The sequence below is a fragment of the Myotis daubentonii genome, chromosome 1 (assembly GCF_963259705.1).
Source record: "Myotis daubentonii chromosome 1, mMyoDau2.1, whole genome shotgun sequence".
Classification (NCBI taxonomy): Eukaryota; Metazoa; Chordata; class Mammalia; order Chiroptera; family Vespertilionidae; genus Myotis; species Myotis daubentonii.
The window spans coordinates 27622325-27639795 of record NC_081840.1 but is presented as its reverse complement, the minus strand read 5'-3'; the positions used below and the strand labels follow the sequence as shown (position 1 = coordinate 27639795).

Below are 17471 nucleotides of genomic sequence, written 5' to 3'. Positions count from 1 at the left end.
CCCCCGAAACATGAACTCAGCGATGTTTAATGTCAGCAGTCACTGTGCAGGGGTCGGGCCATGCGCTGGCGATGAAGAGTCACTCTGCGCTTGGCGATGTATAACGGGGTGAGCCGGGGGACCCGCCTCCACTCTCGTTCCCGTGAGTGTAAGGTGTTCAAGTCCTTCCTGCGCTCCACGGGTTTTCGTGGTTCAGCGGAAGGGAATTCCTGTTTTCACCGATTTCATGGTTTGCCTATGGAGCCCGTTATGAAATGTTTGTTTGGCAGTCCAATATTTAAAACTGCCCACACACATTAAAAGATACCTGTCTGTTCAGGAGGACGATTTGGTGATTTTAATCTCCTGGGCCCTTATTTTTATTAGACTGAGTTCATTAACCATTGATTCAAGAAACTTGTTGACCTCCTAAAATTAAGCACATAGAGCAAAGCCTGAGATTGTCCGGCAGTTTACTGTAAAATCCCAGTTATCGAAGGGGCAGGCACAAAAGGAGAGCTAACCTGGGGTGGAAAAAGTAATCTTTGAGTAGCATCACCAAAGGAAAGTAGAAAATGGGTGAATGAATGGTCAAATTATCACACAACTGAAGTTAATGGCATTTCAATTGAGACTGTAGTGTAGAAAGACTGGGACAGATTATTCTTAGAATGAGAAATGATTGCATACCCGTAATAATGAAGTGTTTCTTCTTTCAACTATAATTAAACGTCAATTATTTTCTTCTGTTGACTCTATTTAAACTTTCTTTTAATTCTTATAGTTTTTATTCTGGTAAAGTAAAACACAATAAATAATCAAAATTTTTTATTTGTCATTGACAGATATAAATTAAGTAAAATATTAATTCAGTTATTCCACTGCACTATTACAAAGTTTTCCATAAACTGGCCACTTCTAAATATAGTCAAAACAAGTTCAACAAAAGATTATTTATTTACAAATATGAGAAGACTTGGTCCTGTAACTCTTTTCCCCACCAAAGTATATATATAATTGTTGGTCCAAGAAAATCTCAAACTCTTACTAGAATAACATACTGTAAACAAGTGATGAAAACAGTAGCAATTCTTCAGATTTCCTTTGGCAACATTACTTTTTAAAAAATATATATTTTTATTGATTTCAGAGAGGGAAAGATAGAAACATCAGCGATGAGAGAGAATCATTGATCAGCTGCCTCCTGCACCACCCCCCCCCCCCCCGAACCGGGGATCGATCTGGCAACCAGGGCATGTGTCCTTGACGGGAATTGAACCGGAAACCCTTCAGTCCACAGGCTGACGCTCTATCTACTGAGCCAAACCAGCTAGGGCTGGCAACATTACTTTTGATAAAAAGTTCTCCAAATAAGCCCTGGCAAGTGTGGCTCAGTTGGTTGAGCATCATCCCGTGCACTGAAAGGAAGGTAACGGATCAATGTTTCTCTCTCACATTGATGTCTCTACCTCTCTCTCTAAAAAAATCAAAAACACATTTTAAAAAGTTCTCCAAATATAATGTAGCTTTTTTTTGTTTGTTTTTTTTTAGCAAATAGTCATTGTATGCTTGTCAAGATATGTAAGGAGATAACCCTAAAAAATTATTAAATTGACTAACTACCAGTATCAGTCCTTAAGATAATTTTGCTAAATAAGGAATTGGGTTTTTGTTTTTGTTTTTCTGCCACATTGGTTGACTGGTGTTTAAGATAGTGCTCTATCAGCCTTGCTAACTCGGGTGCTCACCCTTAATTCTATAGCTGGATATTACCATCTTCAGCTTAAAAAAATCCTTTAGTCCCTTCATTACCTTCCAGGCCTATTATCTTTGAATTCCTGCTACCCATGTGCTTCTTGGTGGGTAGTTATCAACATAAACAGAATCTGCTTCCCCTTGCAGCTCTAGCCATTTGTATCAAAGACTGGATGGCAATGGCTTGCTCCATCTCTGATCATTTACCTGCATCAGGGTCCAGTTTAATACTGTTCCTTTGTGGCTACTTCAAATTTTGTGAAAATACTCCCAACTGCAAAAGTACATAGGAACACATATATTCAATAACAATCACCAAAGAGAAACTACAGCACGAAGAGGAGGCCTCCATGGGTCTGGGGTCAGTAACTGAGGTCAGGAGGCCTGCCTTCTCAAACGGATCCTTTCATTACCTCCTTGCTGGTCAGAGAAATAGCAGGGAAATGAGAGTTTAAACTTCATTTTTATTCCTGCCTTTCCCCATATTTCTGCCATCCTCCCAAACCCCCAAACTTCTTAGAAAAGGAAGCTCTTCCATGGTCTAGGCATGGGAACGTGTCTGAGCAGTGGCTTTAGGTTGTCAGAGAGCGAGCCATCCCACAATCCAGATTCAGTTACATTTCCTGAAAGAATCCAGATGTTGGCCCTACGCCGGTTTTCTTAAGAGGTGAGGGGCAAGCCCTGCTCTTGAGCCAAGCGAGCCAGCGTCACTCCTGGATTCAGCTCAGGCTGTAGCGTGGCCCTCTCCAAGTGAAGGTTGTTTGGCTGGGAGACAATACACGGTGAACAGAGAGGGTAGAAACGAGTCCAAACTGCCACAAATCAACCCTGCCAGAGCTTAGGTTCTCCTAGGTGGTGCGTCTCAGAGGGAACAGGTGAGCTGGCGGTCCCGAGGGGGCACTGGTCCTGTGATATCTCTAGTAACTGGCAAGGAGGGGAGCAAAGTCGATCTGGACAGATGCAAGGCATGGCGATGCCTGGCAGTGCGCACGGGGCTTCTCTCAGAGAGCTGCCAAGGCCGGAGGTTTGCTCCCTTTGTGCTCAAGGTTTGGCCACCCTGAAGGAGAGTCATTTTGGCAGGGAGCACTGAGTAGTCTGCTGCACACTTCTCTTGGGTCCAACGGCCACCACCCGTCAATCCAGAGGGATGCCCAGCAGGTCACAGCTGACGTCCCATAGCCGCCTTGCTATTGTCATATTCCGAGCCTGGGCAGAGACCCACGTCACCCGGCAGTCACTGGAAGGGAAAGAGAGGGGTTGAGAATGGAGTCTGTTCTCTGCCTGGGATGAGGAATACGACAGAAAAACAACCCAGGGGTGGCATGTCCTCTAGGAACTTCACAGATCCAGTGTTTGTCCTAGCTCTTCATCCTCCAATCTTTACCCCAGAGAAAATGTAATTACCGTTTTATTTTATTTTTTATAAACTGCCATTCTCTGGAGTATTATCTCAATCCATTGAGATTTTTTAATTGATTTCAGAGAGGAAGGGAGAGGGAGAGATAGGAACATCAATGATGAGAGAATCATTGATCAGCTGCCTCCTGCACACCTCGAGCCCACAACCCGGCCAAGTGCCCTGACCGAGAATCAAACAGAATTGAACTGTGACCTCCTGGTTCACAGGTCTAGACTCAACCACTGAGCCACATCAGCTGGGCTGTAATTACCATTTTAGAGCTCACTAGACCACCTCTGATCAGAATGCTTTGTTTGATATAAATGCATATCATTTAGTCTTAACATTCTCCTTTGTATGTATATATTTAATTGTAATATCAGTGCCTGCTTAATACCTATGTCCATTTTGTTCAACTACATCTCTGAGGTCCATTCTATAGGACCTTGTACAGTGTCATGGACCTGAGATCCTGCAATTTACATTGGTCACAGATGCTTAGAATGGTAAATAAAACAACACAAAACATTTATTTCTGGTCCACCTGTTTTTAAACTAAAAACAAAAACAAACAAAAAACAAGTAAAGTCAGCTTCATAAATAATGAAAGAAGGAAGAGATGATAGCAGAAAAGAAATGGTAACAGGGTACCCAGTGTTTCATATACCTTCTCTTCATTGCTGTAATTCTAATTATTTTAAGTCTCCATTAAATGCAACGTGGATATCTCAACTTTGCACCACCCAGAAATTTTTTTCAAGGATAATACTTTTACTCAGTTCTGTATTTTCTGCATCTAGTACACAGCTGGTATTCAATGGAGGTTTTTATTTTTTTTTAAATGATTGAGTAAACAGATCACAATCTTTGAAATAATATAAAAAGCAAATTTTAAAACTTTTCTGAAGAAAACTGCTTTCTGGACATACTAAGCAAATTCCAAAGGTGAAAAGCTGAGTTGATAAGTCTGAAGTAATGACATGAAGCAAACTCCTGACCCTGTGTCCACTGAGACCGTGCTACTCCAAGTGTGGGCTGGGGACCAGCAGCAGGAGCGTCGCCTGGAAACCTGTGAGACATGCCAGGCCTCCTCAATCAGAATCTCTGGGGAAAGGCCCAGACTCTGTTCTTAGCCAGTTCTCCAGATGGTTCTTAAATGCACGAGAGTTGGAGAAAAATGATTTAAATGAGTCTTTGCGTTTAAAAACAAGCCTTACAAATAAAGCACTTCGGTTTAAGGGAACTTGCCGGCACGGCCTGCCATTTCCGAGTGAAAAGTTCATCACTGAGAAGCAAAGGCTGTGTGCCTCTGGGAATGACTTGGCCTCTGCGGCCTCCACTGCGCTGAGCCTCACACTCTTCATAGTTTAGGGTGAAGAGCAAAAGACACAACAGGCAGGAAGGTGCCTTGGGAGCTACGATGTGCTGTAAAAATTATTCAAATACTACAGCCTGGCTCTTCAGTCTTCTCTTTGGACCGGGGAGTATCCTCATATTTTAGTAAATTCCCTTCTTGCTTATGCTAGCTAGAATCCAATTCCACTGCTTTGGAATCAGAGAGCCCTGAGTTATACACATTATTTTTCATGTATGCTGTCTCAGTTAATGTCACCATCAATCTCCTCACAACTCAGGCTTGAACCCAAGTCACCAAATCTTCCCCTACTCTCTCACTCAGTTAGTCAACAAGTGGCAAAAATTCTGCCTTTCTCACTTAACCGCTCTTTTCATTCCAATTGTCATTACCCTAAATCAGGAACTCATTATCTCTCACTTGGGATACATATTAATTCATTAAACAAAGTCACCAGGGATGTTTTTCTAAAGCACAGACCAGATTATGTCTCTCTCTACTGAAAACTGTGGCTCCTCTCAGTCTGGCCTTATAGGCCTTTCATGATCTGACTTCCTACCTCCCAATCCAACCTTAATTTATGTATAGTCCATCCTCTAAAATTTCAGGTCATTTCCATAAAATCTTGAAGGTAGAGGTAAAAACACCCTAAGAATTTGATCTTATGTAATATCTGGGATTTTCTTCCAAATAATATGGATGAGAAAAATATGGGAAGGATAGTGGTTTCGTGAGAGGTTGTAGATTGGGATGGGGCAGGACTGGCCATGGGTAATGGTTGTTGAGGCTGGATTATAGGTATATGGGGATTTGAGATGCTATTCTGTCTACTACTGTGTATATTCAAAATTCTCTAATAAAAAGTTTAAAAAGCCTTCACTTATTCAAGAAATGAGTCCATTGATACTATTTCAGTCCTGAAGACAATAAAGAAATATAGGTTCAAATTCTTTTTAAAAAATAAAAATAAATAAAACTAGGATTCTAACAAGGAACAAAGAAAATTGGATTGACAGAACAAAATATAGGAATAAAAGAAACAACCAGAAAACATAAAATAAAAGATGACATGAATAAAATCAAACCTAGCAATTACCACAAAAAAAGTGTGAATGGGTCCAATTCCCCTATTAAAAGGTAAAAACCCTAGAATTAAAGGACAAAAACTATGTTAGACAATGTGCTTTTTAAAAAGGGTATAGAACACCAAACCCAAATTATTTCCTTTAGTCAATAGAATTTCATCTTCAAAAACAGATATATTCATACCTGAAATGATTCCCACTTAGGATCTCAAGACCTTCTGCTAAGGCACAGTGCAGGCTGGTCTGGGCTCCCTGCTGAGGGGTCTTGATGAAGAAGGAGAAAAGCCGCCACATACATCTCATGGAAAATGAGTGCCGAACCAATTCAGAGTGGACTGTGCCAGGGTGTACAGAATACACTGAAACGCCAGAGCCTGAGGAGGGTGTGCCATAAAGAGAGGGGAAGACAGGATTTAATGCTGCTGAAGGGCCAAAGAGAGAAGATGACATGAATACACACTGCCCCGTTTCAAATCCTAGCTCTACCACTCATTAGCTGTGTGACCTTGGCAAGCTCTGGATGTTGTGACTCAGTTTCCTCATCTATAAAATGGGGATAATCATAAGACCTGCACCTCACTGGATTGTTCTGAGGTCTAAATGAGTTCATATGTACAAGAGCTTAGAATAGTGTCTAGTGTTGTCCTGGGGGTGGGAGTGGCCGGGGAGGGGTCAATCGGGGGGAAAAGGAGACATATGTAATACTTTAAACAATTTTAAAAAAAAGAATAAACTGTTTTGAATACTAAAAAAAACAAAAAAGAATAGTGTCTGGTACAGTTATACATTTACCAGTACAAATGGCATTTATACATACACTATTTTTGGTCCCAAATTCTTCACTGGAATCCTTGGGGCCAGAAATGTTTCCGATTTTTTTCTGTATCATAAAGCGAATATGATACACATACATATTCTGTCTATTACCTGCTCTCCCTAGTACAGATGAAGTTTTGCTGCCTAATGTGCTCTGGTGTCAACTTTACAAAAACTGAATTTTTAGTCCTTTGTAGATTTCACAAGTGACAGATAAAGGACTGTGGATTATTATTTATTTTCAACTCAAGATCTACTCTAAATGACCCATATTTTATATTCTATGTTCAAACCATACCGCCCTTCTCTCTGTTTCTCAAACTGAGCCCAGAACTTCATTCATTCTCCCCTTCTACCTGGAACGTTCCTCAGCCCCCTCAACCCGCCCACACTGTAACCCATTTAATTTCTAATCAGAATGTCATGTCCTGGGCATAGACAGGACATGTGAACTGAGCTGACCAATGGGGGCTCCTGTGTCTGATTCCTTCGGCCTGAACTCTGCCCAACTCAACTCCTAAGCAACTCCAACTGTCCACCCTGGATTTCCTTTGTCTTTCCTGGAAATCCAGAGTGGATGATGCTAAGGTCCCCTCCTCAAGCATACATTTCCCTCTTATTTGACCCTTTGCTATTAGGAGTCACCCCCCACTCCCCTCCCACCCTTGCACTTGCTTTATCCTAATGGCTGTATCTGGTGCCAGTTCAGGTCCCTGGCTTGTACTTAGTTTCACTATGAGTAAAAAACCTTGACTTGCTCATGAAGCCTGAATTAATTGACAACAACCTGTGAAGTGGTCCCATTTTACATGACTCGAAAAGTTAACTTGCTGCAGGTCACACAGCTAGGAAGTGGTGAAACCAAGCCTTCAGCCTCACAGTCAGAACGTCTCCATCCCCTGTCGGCCATCTCCAATATTCACTGGTGGGCGGTTTACTGAACCTAGACCCCGCTAGTCATGGAAGCAGGCCCTGGCCAGAGGACAGGCTGCAGAAAACAGTTCCTGTTCCTGTGGCTTTGAACTCCTTCCCCGACTCATGTCTCCACACTCATTTCTTCTAAGCCTACCTTCTAGCCTCCGGGCCAGTTCCTTGGTGAAGAGAATGTTGGCTAACTTGCTATGGCAGTAGGCCAGACCTGCACTGTAGAATTTCTCGCCCTGAAGATTATGGAAATGGATCCTTCCCAGGGCATGTGCTAAGGAAGACACGTTCACTACCCTTGATGGGGCTGATTCCTTCAGCTTCTCTAGCAGCAGATGGGTCAAGAGGAAGTGACCTGTAAGAAAAACTAGAATTAACAGAGTTCAGGGCCAGTGCAGGGGTGAAGGGAGCAGCGGTGAGTAGGGCTCAGCTATGGGGAGCAAGAGGACTCAGGAATAAGGCTTTTTGCCTCATTAATTCATTGTCAACTACAGAACAAGTTCAGTGAGGGTTTGGGGAAACAGAAACAAAGATTTTTAGCTGGTGTGCCGCAAGAATTTTTAAAACATGCAATACCTAACTATTTAGTCAGATGCACTGACCTTTTTTCACTTAGACTGGCAAACAAAAAAATGACAGCAGCTGGTGTGCTCAGTGGTGAGAGTGTTGGCTTGTGCACCAAAGGGTTGCAGTGTGTGCAGAAGGCAACCAGTCGATGTTTCTCTCTCTCCCTCTCTCACCCCTCTCTTCCATTCTCTCCTAAAAGCAATGAAAAAAAATCCTCAGGTGAGGATTAACAAAAATGAATGAATGAATGAATGAATGAAATGACAACAGCCTACACAGACAATAGCCCTCTGGTATGTAAGCCCCTGTCTTGAACCAAAAATATAATAGAGTTTCATCTTTTTGTTCACATTGTATAATAAGGTTGTATCTGCTTGGTTAATTGTTGGCACCAGAAATCCTTATATAGAAGTATAGGCACCTGATTTTTTATTTTAATCTTTATTGTTAAAGTATTACATATGTCCCCATTCCCCCCCCCCCCCCATAGCTCCCCTCCAGCCCTCCTTGGCATCCTGCCCCAGGCCTTCACCACCCTATTGTCTGTGTCCATGTGTTATGTACATATGCATACAAGTTCTTTGGTTGATCACCTTCCACCCACCTGCCCTCACCCAAGATTCTGCACTCTGTTCCATGCCTCCACGTCTCTGGATCCATTCCACTCATCAGTGTATTTTGCTAACCAGATTCCACAAGAGTGGGATCATGTGATACTTGTCTTTCTCTAACTGGCTTATTTTGTTCAGCATAACACTCTCTAGGGGCACCTGATTTTTTTAAAGTTACTTTGGAATAAAAAGTTAATTACTATTATTATTATTTGTAAATCAATCAAAATTATACCTTTTTTGGGTCAGATTGGCAAAAAAATATATTTTTTGGTGTGCCACAGAATTTTAGTAATTAGTTTATATGTGTCATGAGATGAAAAAAGTTGAAAATCACTGTTGGATGAGGTAGGTCTGGATTATGTGAATATGAACATGAAGTCCCATCTCATTCCAACTTTGAGTAACATCACTCTTTAAGAGCAGGCAGCCTCTATCTGATGCTGGCCACAAGGGTCACTACAAGGAATGCAACACAACCCTCGATACAATTATGCTGTTCAAAAATGCCCCACGGTAAACGGAATCTGAATCACAGATTAAAACGTGGTGGAATTGAGTGAGCCTCAAGTTTATCCCTGAGCTTTCAGGCAGGACCATGATATATTAGTGCACGAAATTCGTGCACTCATGGGGAAAGGGCCCTTAGCCAGGCCCAAGTCCTCTCGCAGTCCGGGAGCCCTTGAGGAATGTCCGACTGATGGCTTAGGCCCAGGGGGAGCGGGCCTAAGCTGGCAGTCGGACATCCTTAGTGCTGTCGTGGAGGCAGGAGAGGCTACCCCTGTGGGAGTGCACTGACCACCAGGGGGCAGCTCCTGTGTTGAGTGGTCAGTGTACGTCATAGCAACCAGTCATTCTGCCATTAGGTTGATTTGCATATTAGCCTTTTATTATATAGGACTAGAGCCCCGGTGCACGAAATTTGTGCATGGGTGAGGGTGTCCCTCAGCCCAGCCTGCACCCTCTCCAATCTGGGACTCCTCAGCATCAGGCCAAAACTGGCAGTGGGACATCCCTCTTACAATCCGGACCGCTGGCTCCTAACTGCTCGCCTGCCTGCCTGCCTGATTGCACAACCACCTCTGTCTGCTGACCTGATGCCCCTAACGGCTCCCCTGCCAGCTTGATTGCCCCCTAACTGCCCTCCCCTGCCAGCCTGATCACCCCCTAACTGCCCTCCCTGCCAGCCTGATTGCCCCTAACTACTCTCCCCTGCCAGCCTGATCGCCCCTAACTGCCTCTGCCTCAGCCCCTGCCACCGTGACTTTGTCCAGAAGGACATTCGGAAGACATCCAGTCTAATTAGCCTATTATCCTTTTATTAGTATAGACGGTCTATTACGGCTGAGAGGTCTAAACACACTATAGAGAAGGCTCAATCTCATCCCTAAGTTTTTCAAGGGGAACTTCAGGCTCCTTCTAGCTTTTGTGATGAGACCAGATTTCTTACCCAAGTGGTTGACTCCTATATGCATCTCAAAGCCATCTGCAGTCTTGGAGTAGGGACACATCATCACTCCTGCGTTGTTGATCAAAATGTGGAGATGCTTTTCGTCTGTAGGGAAGAGGGGATGAAGCCATAGCTATTACATCTTAGAAATCTGCCTCACACCTAGGCTCTGAAAATGGAGATGCAGGACTTCAATCTTTCCTCCACGTTCCCTTCATACTTATTTTTTATTGTTTTTATTCTAAGACTGTAGCTGAATCTTGCATATTTTTACTATGCAGGACAAAATTCCAACTTACACTATCAAACGGCCTTTCCAAGCTTTCCAATTCAGGAAAACTTACTCTCTGCTTCTGGGAAGTGTTCCATCCACCGCTCCCAACAGAAAGACTTCCCAGCTGGATGGGAAGATTCCAAAGCAAGAGAAGAAAGGACATTCTGTATGCACCCCCACCACTGGGATTCAGGCACCAAAAGAAATACTGGCTTCACTTCTTTGTTGCATCTGCCAACTTTCTCTCAGGTTTCCCTCTCTCATGTGGTTAGTAATTTCTGACTAAAAGCTCATTATGCTGGAAGTTCCTTTCCTTGGGAGTCCTAGCCTCCTGGCTTATGAGGGGCTATGCCTACAGAATGCTCTTGGATGTGCTTTTCATGTGATACTACAGGGTTTTACATTAACTTCTCAGCTTAAGATTCTTAACACTATTCTGAGGTGCAGATCCCCCCTGCCCCATAGATGCCAGCTGGGGGGTTCTAATTTCCTGAAGATAATTCTTTACCCATCTGTGTCCTGAAGAGATGATAAGCTTCTTTGTCATGTTCCTCAGCTGGTAGCCTGGGCTTTTTTAAGCTCCTGTACCATGGATCCGATGGCCTTTTGCGAATCCCAACCTTCCGTATGTGGAGCCTCAGATACAGCTCCCCAGCTCTCAAGGGCCCAAGGCCTCATCTCTAGACCCTAAAACCCATGTTGAGTTCTGACACTCCTGTGAGATTTTTGGTTTTAGTTCTTACTCACTGCCATGACTTTTCAGAATTCACTTTATATGTCTGCCTCTTGAGGATTTCCTGTTGTTACCACTGAGTTCTGCTGTGAATCAAAAGGTGTTTTTGTTTTGTTTTGTTATATTTTATCTAGCGTTTCTATATATCAGACAGAAAGAGGGATCTTTTCCTTTTAGCTAAGTCGCAAGACCCACAACATAGTCTCAGGTTATGCACTCACCTGCTAAGAAGCCCTCAGCGAAGGCTCGAATAGATTTAGTATCAGCCAAGTCCAGTTTCCGCACGAATACCTGTTGGTTCCCTGTCATGGTCTGGATCTCTTTTGCCACCAATTCCCCCTTTTGCACATCCCGGCAAGCTATATAGACACGCGCTCCTGCCAACCAATGCATAAGAGACAAACTGTCAGCTCTGTTGTTGACTGGGTATTATAGACTTAACTAGAGGCCTGGTGCACAGATTTGTGCACCGGTGGGGTCCCTTGGCCTGGCCTGCACCCTCTTGCAATCCAGGACCCCTTGAGGGATGTCGGAGAGCCAGTTTTGGCCCGATCTCCGCAGGTCAGGCCGAGGGACCCCACTGGTGCATGAATCCATCTGAGATTCATCAGTCTTGTCCATGTTTCCATGCCTGTGTGTTGAGCGTCTGCCCCCTAGTGGTCAATGCACGTCATAGCTACCGGTCAAAAGGTCTGCCGGTCGCTTAGGTTTTTATATATATAGATACTGGTGCTGGATGTTATTTCTACTGTTTTATTTATTTTATCCCTACTTCACAACAGAGGCATCTGGGGAGTAAATGAGGAAAGAAGATTAATCAACAATACTCATTAAGTGCTCATTATATAGAGAGCATTGCACTAGGCTCACACCAGCAAGTCAGTGGGGCACTTGGAATGTTCTTGAATTCCAGGATTTGGAGGAAATAAATGAGAATGGCCATCATTGCAAGGTAAAATGGCAGCAGAGAATTAGAAGTAGATAAACTTGCCTCTTTGAGCCAGCTCTTTGGCTGTCTCCTTCCCGATGCCTGTGTTGGCACCAGTAACCACTGCCACCTTCCCTGGAAGCTGGGCAGTCGATGTACACACCCCGTTGGATAGCATTTTCCTGTAGACACAGAAGGAAAGCCCATCAGTTCTTCATTTTCCTTGTTTCAACCAGAGGATCCTACAAACCCCTGTGTCTTCAGATCTCAAGGATAAGACTCGCTTTGGTTCCTTCTATGGCTATCCTTTTATAGGTTTAAGGAAGGTCGGAGGAAAGAAAACAAACGTTTTCTGTCCTCATTCAAGAATAAAAGTGAGTCTATTACAAGGCAATAATAATTAGAGCGACTCCCTACAGTACAAGAACTGAATGAATATTTGATTAGCCAGGCAACTGGTTTCAGTTTGAGCTCTTCTATGACTTAGGCCCTAAATTTTCCTAAAAATTCCCTAAATTTTAGGGAATCACAAGACTCAGCCTGGAAGAAGAAAGAACTGGTCCACTTATATCAATATGTTTATAATTAGCACTTAATGGCTTTGAAAAACAGCTAATCCAACACAAAAGTTAAAATTATGAAAGCTTGTCAACCTGGGACAAAACAAACAGAAAAACACACACACACAATTAAAAATAAGACAAAAGGAAACAGAAGTACAAAAGGGAGCAGAGATTCAAGTTCTGGTTTAATTCACTAGAGTCCTTGTCCTTAAGCACTGCACTATTCTTCATTTCTACAGAAATGAATATACAAACAGTAATTAGCAGGCCTCAGATTGTTCTTTTCTCTTCTCTGCAAATCTTGAAGCTCAAATTGAAAGAATCCATTCACTAGGAGATGCATTTTAAAAAGGCATTTCAGCCTTTTACATTGAACTTGGAATTGCAAGGTACATACTCTTAGCCACTAAAGTTCCCCTGCTTAGTGCAAAGAAGGCAGATAAGATGTCAGCCTCCCCCACTCCGTTTCCCACATCTCTTCAGCGTTAGCTCTAGGAGGGACAATGTATTAGGACCTCTACTCAGGCCTTTCTTCTCCCGAACCAGCAGGAATGAAAGCCAGCTCCGGCCTAGGTCCCATGACCTAACTAGGCAGCTGGGAACATGACTCTTGGAGTATAATCTTCCTCAGAAGCATCTCGCTGAGGTCTGAGCACTATTTTCTTTCTTTCTTTCTTTCTTTTTTATTGCTTAAAGTATTACAAAGAGTATTACATATGTCTCCTTTTTTTTTCCCACCGCCCTTGACAGTCCCCTGGCCTCCCCTACCCCCCAATGTCTTATGTCCATTGGTTGTGCTTATATGCATGCATACAAGTCCTTCGGTTGATCTCTTACCCACCCCCCTCCTGCCCTCCCAATTTTCATTTCAGGTTCAACTTTCCATTGGGATTCTATGTAGATACGAGGTTCTGGTGTTGGAGAGAGAAAAAGCAGCCCAGCGGAGTGGCTCAGTGGTTGAGCGTGGTGCTCACACAGTTCAATTCCCAGTCAGGGCTCCATCCCCAGTGGGCATGCAGGAGGCAGCCAATCAGCGATTCTCTCTCATCATTGATGTTTCTATCTCTCTCTCTCTCCCTTCCTCTTTTTTTAAAAAAAGCAGCCGTTGTCTTCTGAGTTTGGGCACCCAAGGGTGCCTAAAGGTAGGAGCACTGAGTGTTCAGAGGGGAGGAAAAATACAACTGGATGAGGGGCCAGAGGAAGGTGGGGAGGAGGGGAAAGAAGAGGTGAATTCAAGAAGAAATGAGTGAAATTTTGCGCGCCTTCACGTTCCAACGGGCAGCGACTGCATCCCAGCTTCCGCCCCTGCACCACCCGCCCTCAGGAGGCTGTGTCCTTGCAGGCACTGGTTCATCGTCACTACTGGTGATTTACTCAGACCAATCAGCAGGCGGCCTGCTCGGCAGCTCGCTGCTGAGTCTCTGCAGACACAGCCAGCTATTGCCTGATGCATCACCAGGTTAATGGAGCGCTACCCGCGTCCTCGCCGCCCCACCCTGAAACCCCAGGGACTGACTCCGACCCCGATAATCCTGCTCTGAGGACAGGGTTGGGTGCAGGATATCACTTTTTCTCCTTTACAACATCGCCCAGAGAAAGAGCATCTAACAGTAACAAGAGAGCAGGCATGGGCGGCAGATGTCACGATTCCCATCAAAGGCCGGTTTCGGAAAGCAGAAAGTTGAATGGCTCCATTGTGCTTTACAGGCTGGAAGCAAGAGGCTAGAAAGGGCCGGTTCAAGGCGTGGGGGCTACGGGGAATAGAGTCTTGGGGTGCACACCTTATTTTGGGGTCTGAAACCCCCAACGCTGTAAACTTAAGTGTCTGAGGTAGCCCTGCACTCGGGGTTTGCTGGAGCCGGAAGCAAAGGCTGCTTAGAGGAAAAAGGGGGGCAGGAGAAACAAAGCAGGGTGAGCCGGTATGCAATCCCTTCCCTCGGCTTGGGGTCTGATGGTGTCGCCCTCCCCGCATCCAGGGCAGCCGGACCCCCTCGGACCAACCGAACCGGCCTAGGCCCACATGGAGCCCACCGGGGAGTTCTCCTTTTCCTTCTTTTGAAGAACGGAGCTTCCGTGAGGATTGATGCTCGCCCCCCCGCCCCCGAAGATTCGCAAGAAAAGACATTACATTTGCACAGACCTGATTTGGGGTGCAGCGATGAACAGGAGAAGGGGGAGAAGGAGGAGCAGGAGCAGGACCCCAATCATCTTGCAGCAGCACAACGAGGTGCCCCAGCGGTGCTCACCAACCGTGGTTTCCCCTCCCTGGCGCGCCCTAGTACTTTACATCAAAACCCGGGAGCAAAGCCCTCTGGGAAATGTAGTCCAAGCCCTGGCGTGGGCTAGCAGGCGGGGAGCTTGCTGTTCCCAGTCACGGAGAAAAGTTGAACCGTCCGCCAGGTACACTGCAGATCCCCAACCATCTAGGGTCCAAGCCCTTTGGGACCATCCAACCAGCTCTCCCACAACCCTTCTGGCCACCGCGGTTTTTGGGAAATCTCCCCAAACCTCTATCTCCAGGTGCCTAAGTCTAGTCTAGAGTCTGGTTCACTTTTCCCCAAGCATTGGTAGGCAGTTACCACATCGTTTGTCCTGGACATCAAACATTGGCATCTGGGATATGTTTTAGGCCGATTACACAGAAGAGGAGCGGTTGGAGGCTGACAGTTGGCAAGGCAGGGAGAAGTGAGAATTCTTCCTCCTTAGGGATTCCAATGGAGCTGAAGCAATTGGTTCCTGAACCCGTTCCCAGGAGAACCACTTGATTGTGTCTATTTTGAATTATAACGGTAACTATGATAATTTTCCTGGTGTTTGGCGATTAATTGATAGTAGAATATAGTTTTCTTGATGACTTCAGTTAGTTAGGTTAACTCCCAAGGTAGCAATGAACTTCTCAGGTGGGCAAACTACGGATCCGGCCCGTTTGAAATGAATAAAACTAAAAAAAAAAAAAGACCGTACCCTTTTATGTAATGATGTTTACTTTGAATTTATATTAGTTCACACAAACACTCCATCCATGCTTTTGTTCCGGCCCTCCGGTCCAGTTTAAGAACCCATTGTGGCCCTCGAGTCAAAAAGTTTGCCCACCGCCGCAGCACAGTTGGTTTTGCCAATTCGTGAAACTGTTTAATCCTGTCTTCAAGTCATGATTATGACCTGAGAACAAGCAGGTTCCCTGTTCAGTCATTTATTTAAGCTTTGCCATCTGAGGCTTATATCTGGTTTCCAGGGGGTGAAGGTGGGGGATGTTTAAGTAGTCAATATCTGGCTGTGATTCCTGATTGCACCACCCTAATGTATTCTGGATCTTTCTTCCAGATAATTCATTTCCATTTTTTTGAAAGACATATGCTCCAAGATCAATTTGAGTGATGAGAATGTGAAGCAACTGGCTTTCTCATACAACTTGGCAATTTCTCAAACTGTTAAATATGTTAAGCATACATTTATTATTGTGACTCCTAGGTAATTTTCCAGGAGAAATAAAAGTTATTCATAAAGATGTGTATATGAATGATCATAGAAGCTTTATTTGTTATAATCAAAAACAAGAAACAAGTAAATGTTCATCAATAGGTGAATGGATAAACAAATTGTGATATATCCACATAATGAAATACTACTCATCAATAAGAAGGAATAGAGTTTTGATGCGCTTAACAGCTTGAATGAGTCTCCAAGTAGTTATGTTGAATGAAAGAAGCCAGGACTGCCCCCCTCGGCCCCCCCAAAAAAGAAGTACATACTTATGATTCCATCCTATATAATAAAAGCCTAATATGCTAAATGTCTGGTCACCTGGTCATCCATTCAATCAATCAAAGCATAATATGCTAATGATATGCTAAGGCCGCTCAACCGCTCACTATGACGTGCACTGACCACCAGGGGGCAGATGCTCCCACCAGTAGGTTAGCTTGCTGCTGGGGTGCCAGAAGCTAATTCCAGTTTGTCATAAATGTAAGAAGTTTCATCAAAAGGTTGATGGATTGCCTGCTGGAAATGGCTAAGGGCATTTCCCCATCCCTAAAGATTTGCATAGATGATTGCTTGCTACCAGACACCTGCACAGCTGTAGGCAGTTTCCCCAATCAGACAATGGATTCTGTATACAGTGGGGCCTTGATTTACTGCGCGTTAAGGAGCTCGTTAACTCAAATTATTCTATCAACTCAATGCAAAAAATCAGCAGAGAGACAGCTGGTACCTCAAAAAACTCATTAGTAGGGACACTCGTAAGTCAAGGCCCCACTGTACTAAACCTTGCCTTTGATCTGTATATCTACTTTGCCTTAGGACAATTTGTGTTAATAAAAAGCAAGGGGTCCAGAGAGACAAGAGAACTTGGTTCCTTTAGCTAAGTCTTCTCTGGCTCCCCAAAATGCCTTCCAGAATTATGTTTCATCTCTAGACTCTTTAATAATTTACAGCAGCCCCTTCTCCAGATTCCTGAACCCTTCTAGATGCACTGGGGTCAGGCCGATGAGGACTGAGTGAGACAGGCTGGATAGTCCCTCCCCAGCAGGCCAACCTCCTATGTCCCTCCCCGGCCCCGAGTGCACTAGTGGGGTCCCTTGGCCTGGCCTGTGCCGTCTTGCAATCCAGGACCCCTCAGGGGATATTGGAGAGCCAGTTTTGGCCCGATCCCTCAGGCCAGGCCAAGGGACCCCACTGGTGTACAAATTCGGACCCCAGGCATCTAGTTTATATAGAATTCTAGAAAATTCACACTGCAGATTTTAGAATTTGGTGATAAAAAGCACACCACTGGTTTCCCAGGGATTGAAGGAAGTGAAGAGGGATGGGAGGGTTTTACCAAAGGAAATGAAGAAACTTTTTGGGGTGATGGATATGTTCATTGTCTTGACTGTGGTGATAGTTTCAAGACTGTATGCAAATGACAAGACCCATCAAATTGTGTACTTTTAACATGTGCACAATATTACCTGTCAGTTATACCTCAATAAAGCTGTTAAAATCAGAGAAGTAGGAACTGATCAAGTACCATACTACTGAGAAGTTAAGAA

General features: G+C 44.3%; 1 protein-coding gene and 1 long non-coding RNA gene across 3 annotated transcripts; one reads left to right on the top strand and one right to left on the bottom strand.

The window, feature by feature from the left end:
• Positions 1-792: 792 nt before the first annotated feature.
• RDH11 (retinol dehydrogenase 11) lies at positions 793-14735 on the bottom strand. Of its 2 annotated transcripts, XM_059692662.1 has the most exons (7): positions 14579-14735; positions 11939-12057; positions 11169-11324; positions 9941-10045; positions 7458-7667; positions 5757-5946; positions 793-2971 (listed from the first exon to the last, which is right to left on the bottom strand). In XM_059692662.1, the coding sequence occupies exons 1-7, from the start codon at positions 14644-14646 to the stop codon at positions 2869-2871; spliced, it is 951 nt and encodes a 316-aa protein (XP_059548645.1). In that variant the 5' UTR covers positions 14647-14735; the 3' UTR covers positions 793-2868. The 2 variants fall into 2 exon arrangements, with proteins under 2 accessions (XP_059548645.1, XP_059548655.1); XM_059692672.1 differs by lacking the exon at positions 7458-7667.
• Positions 13747-15952, top strand: LOC132232973 (uncharacterized). The gene is made up of 2 exons (XR_009452524.1): positions 13747-13986; positions 14032-15952. It is a non-coding gene; the product is annotated as an uncharacterized LOC132232973 (long non-coding RNA).
• Positions 15953-17471: the final 1519 nt, after the last annotated feature.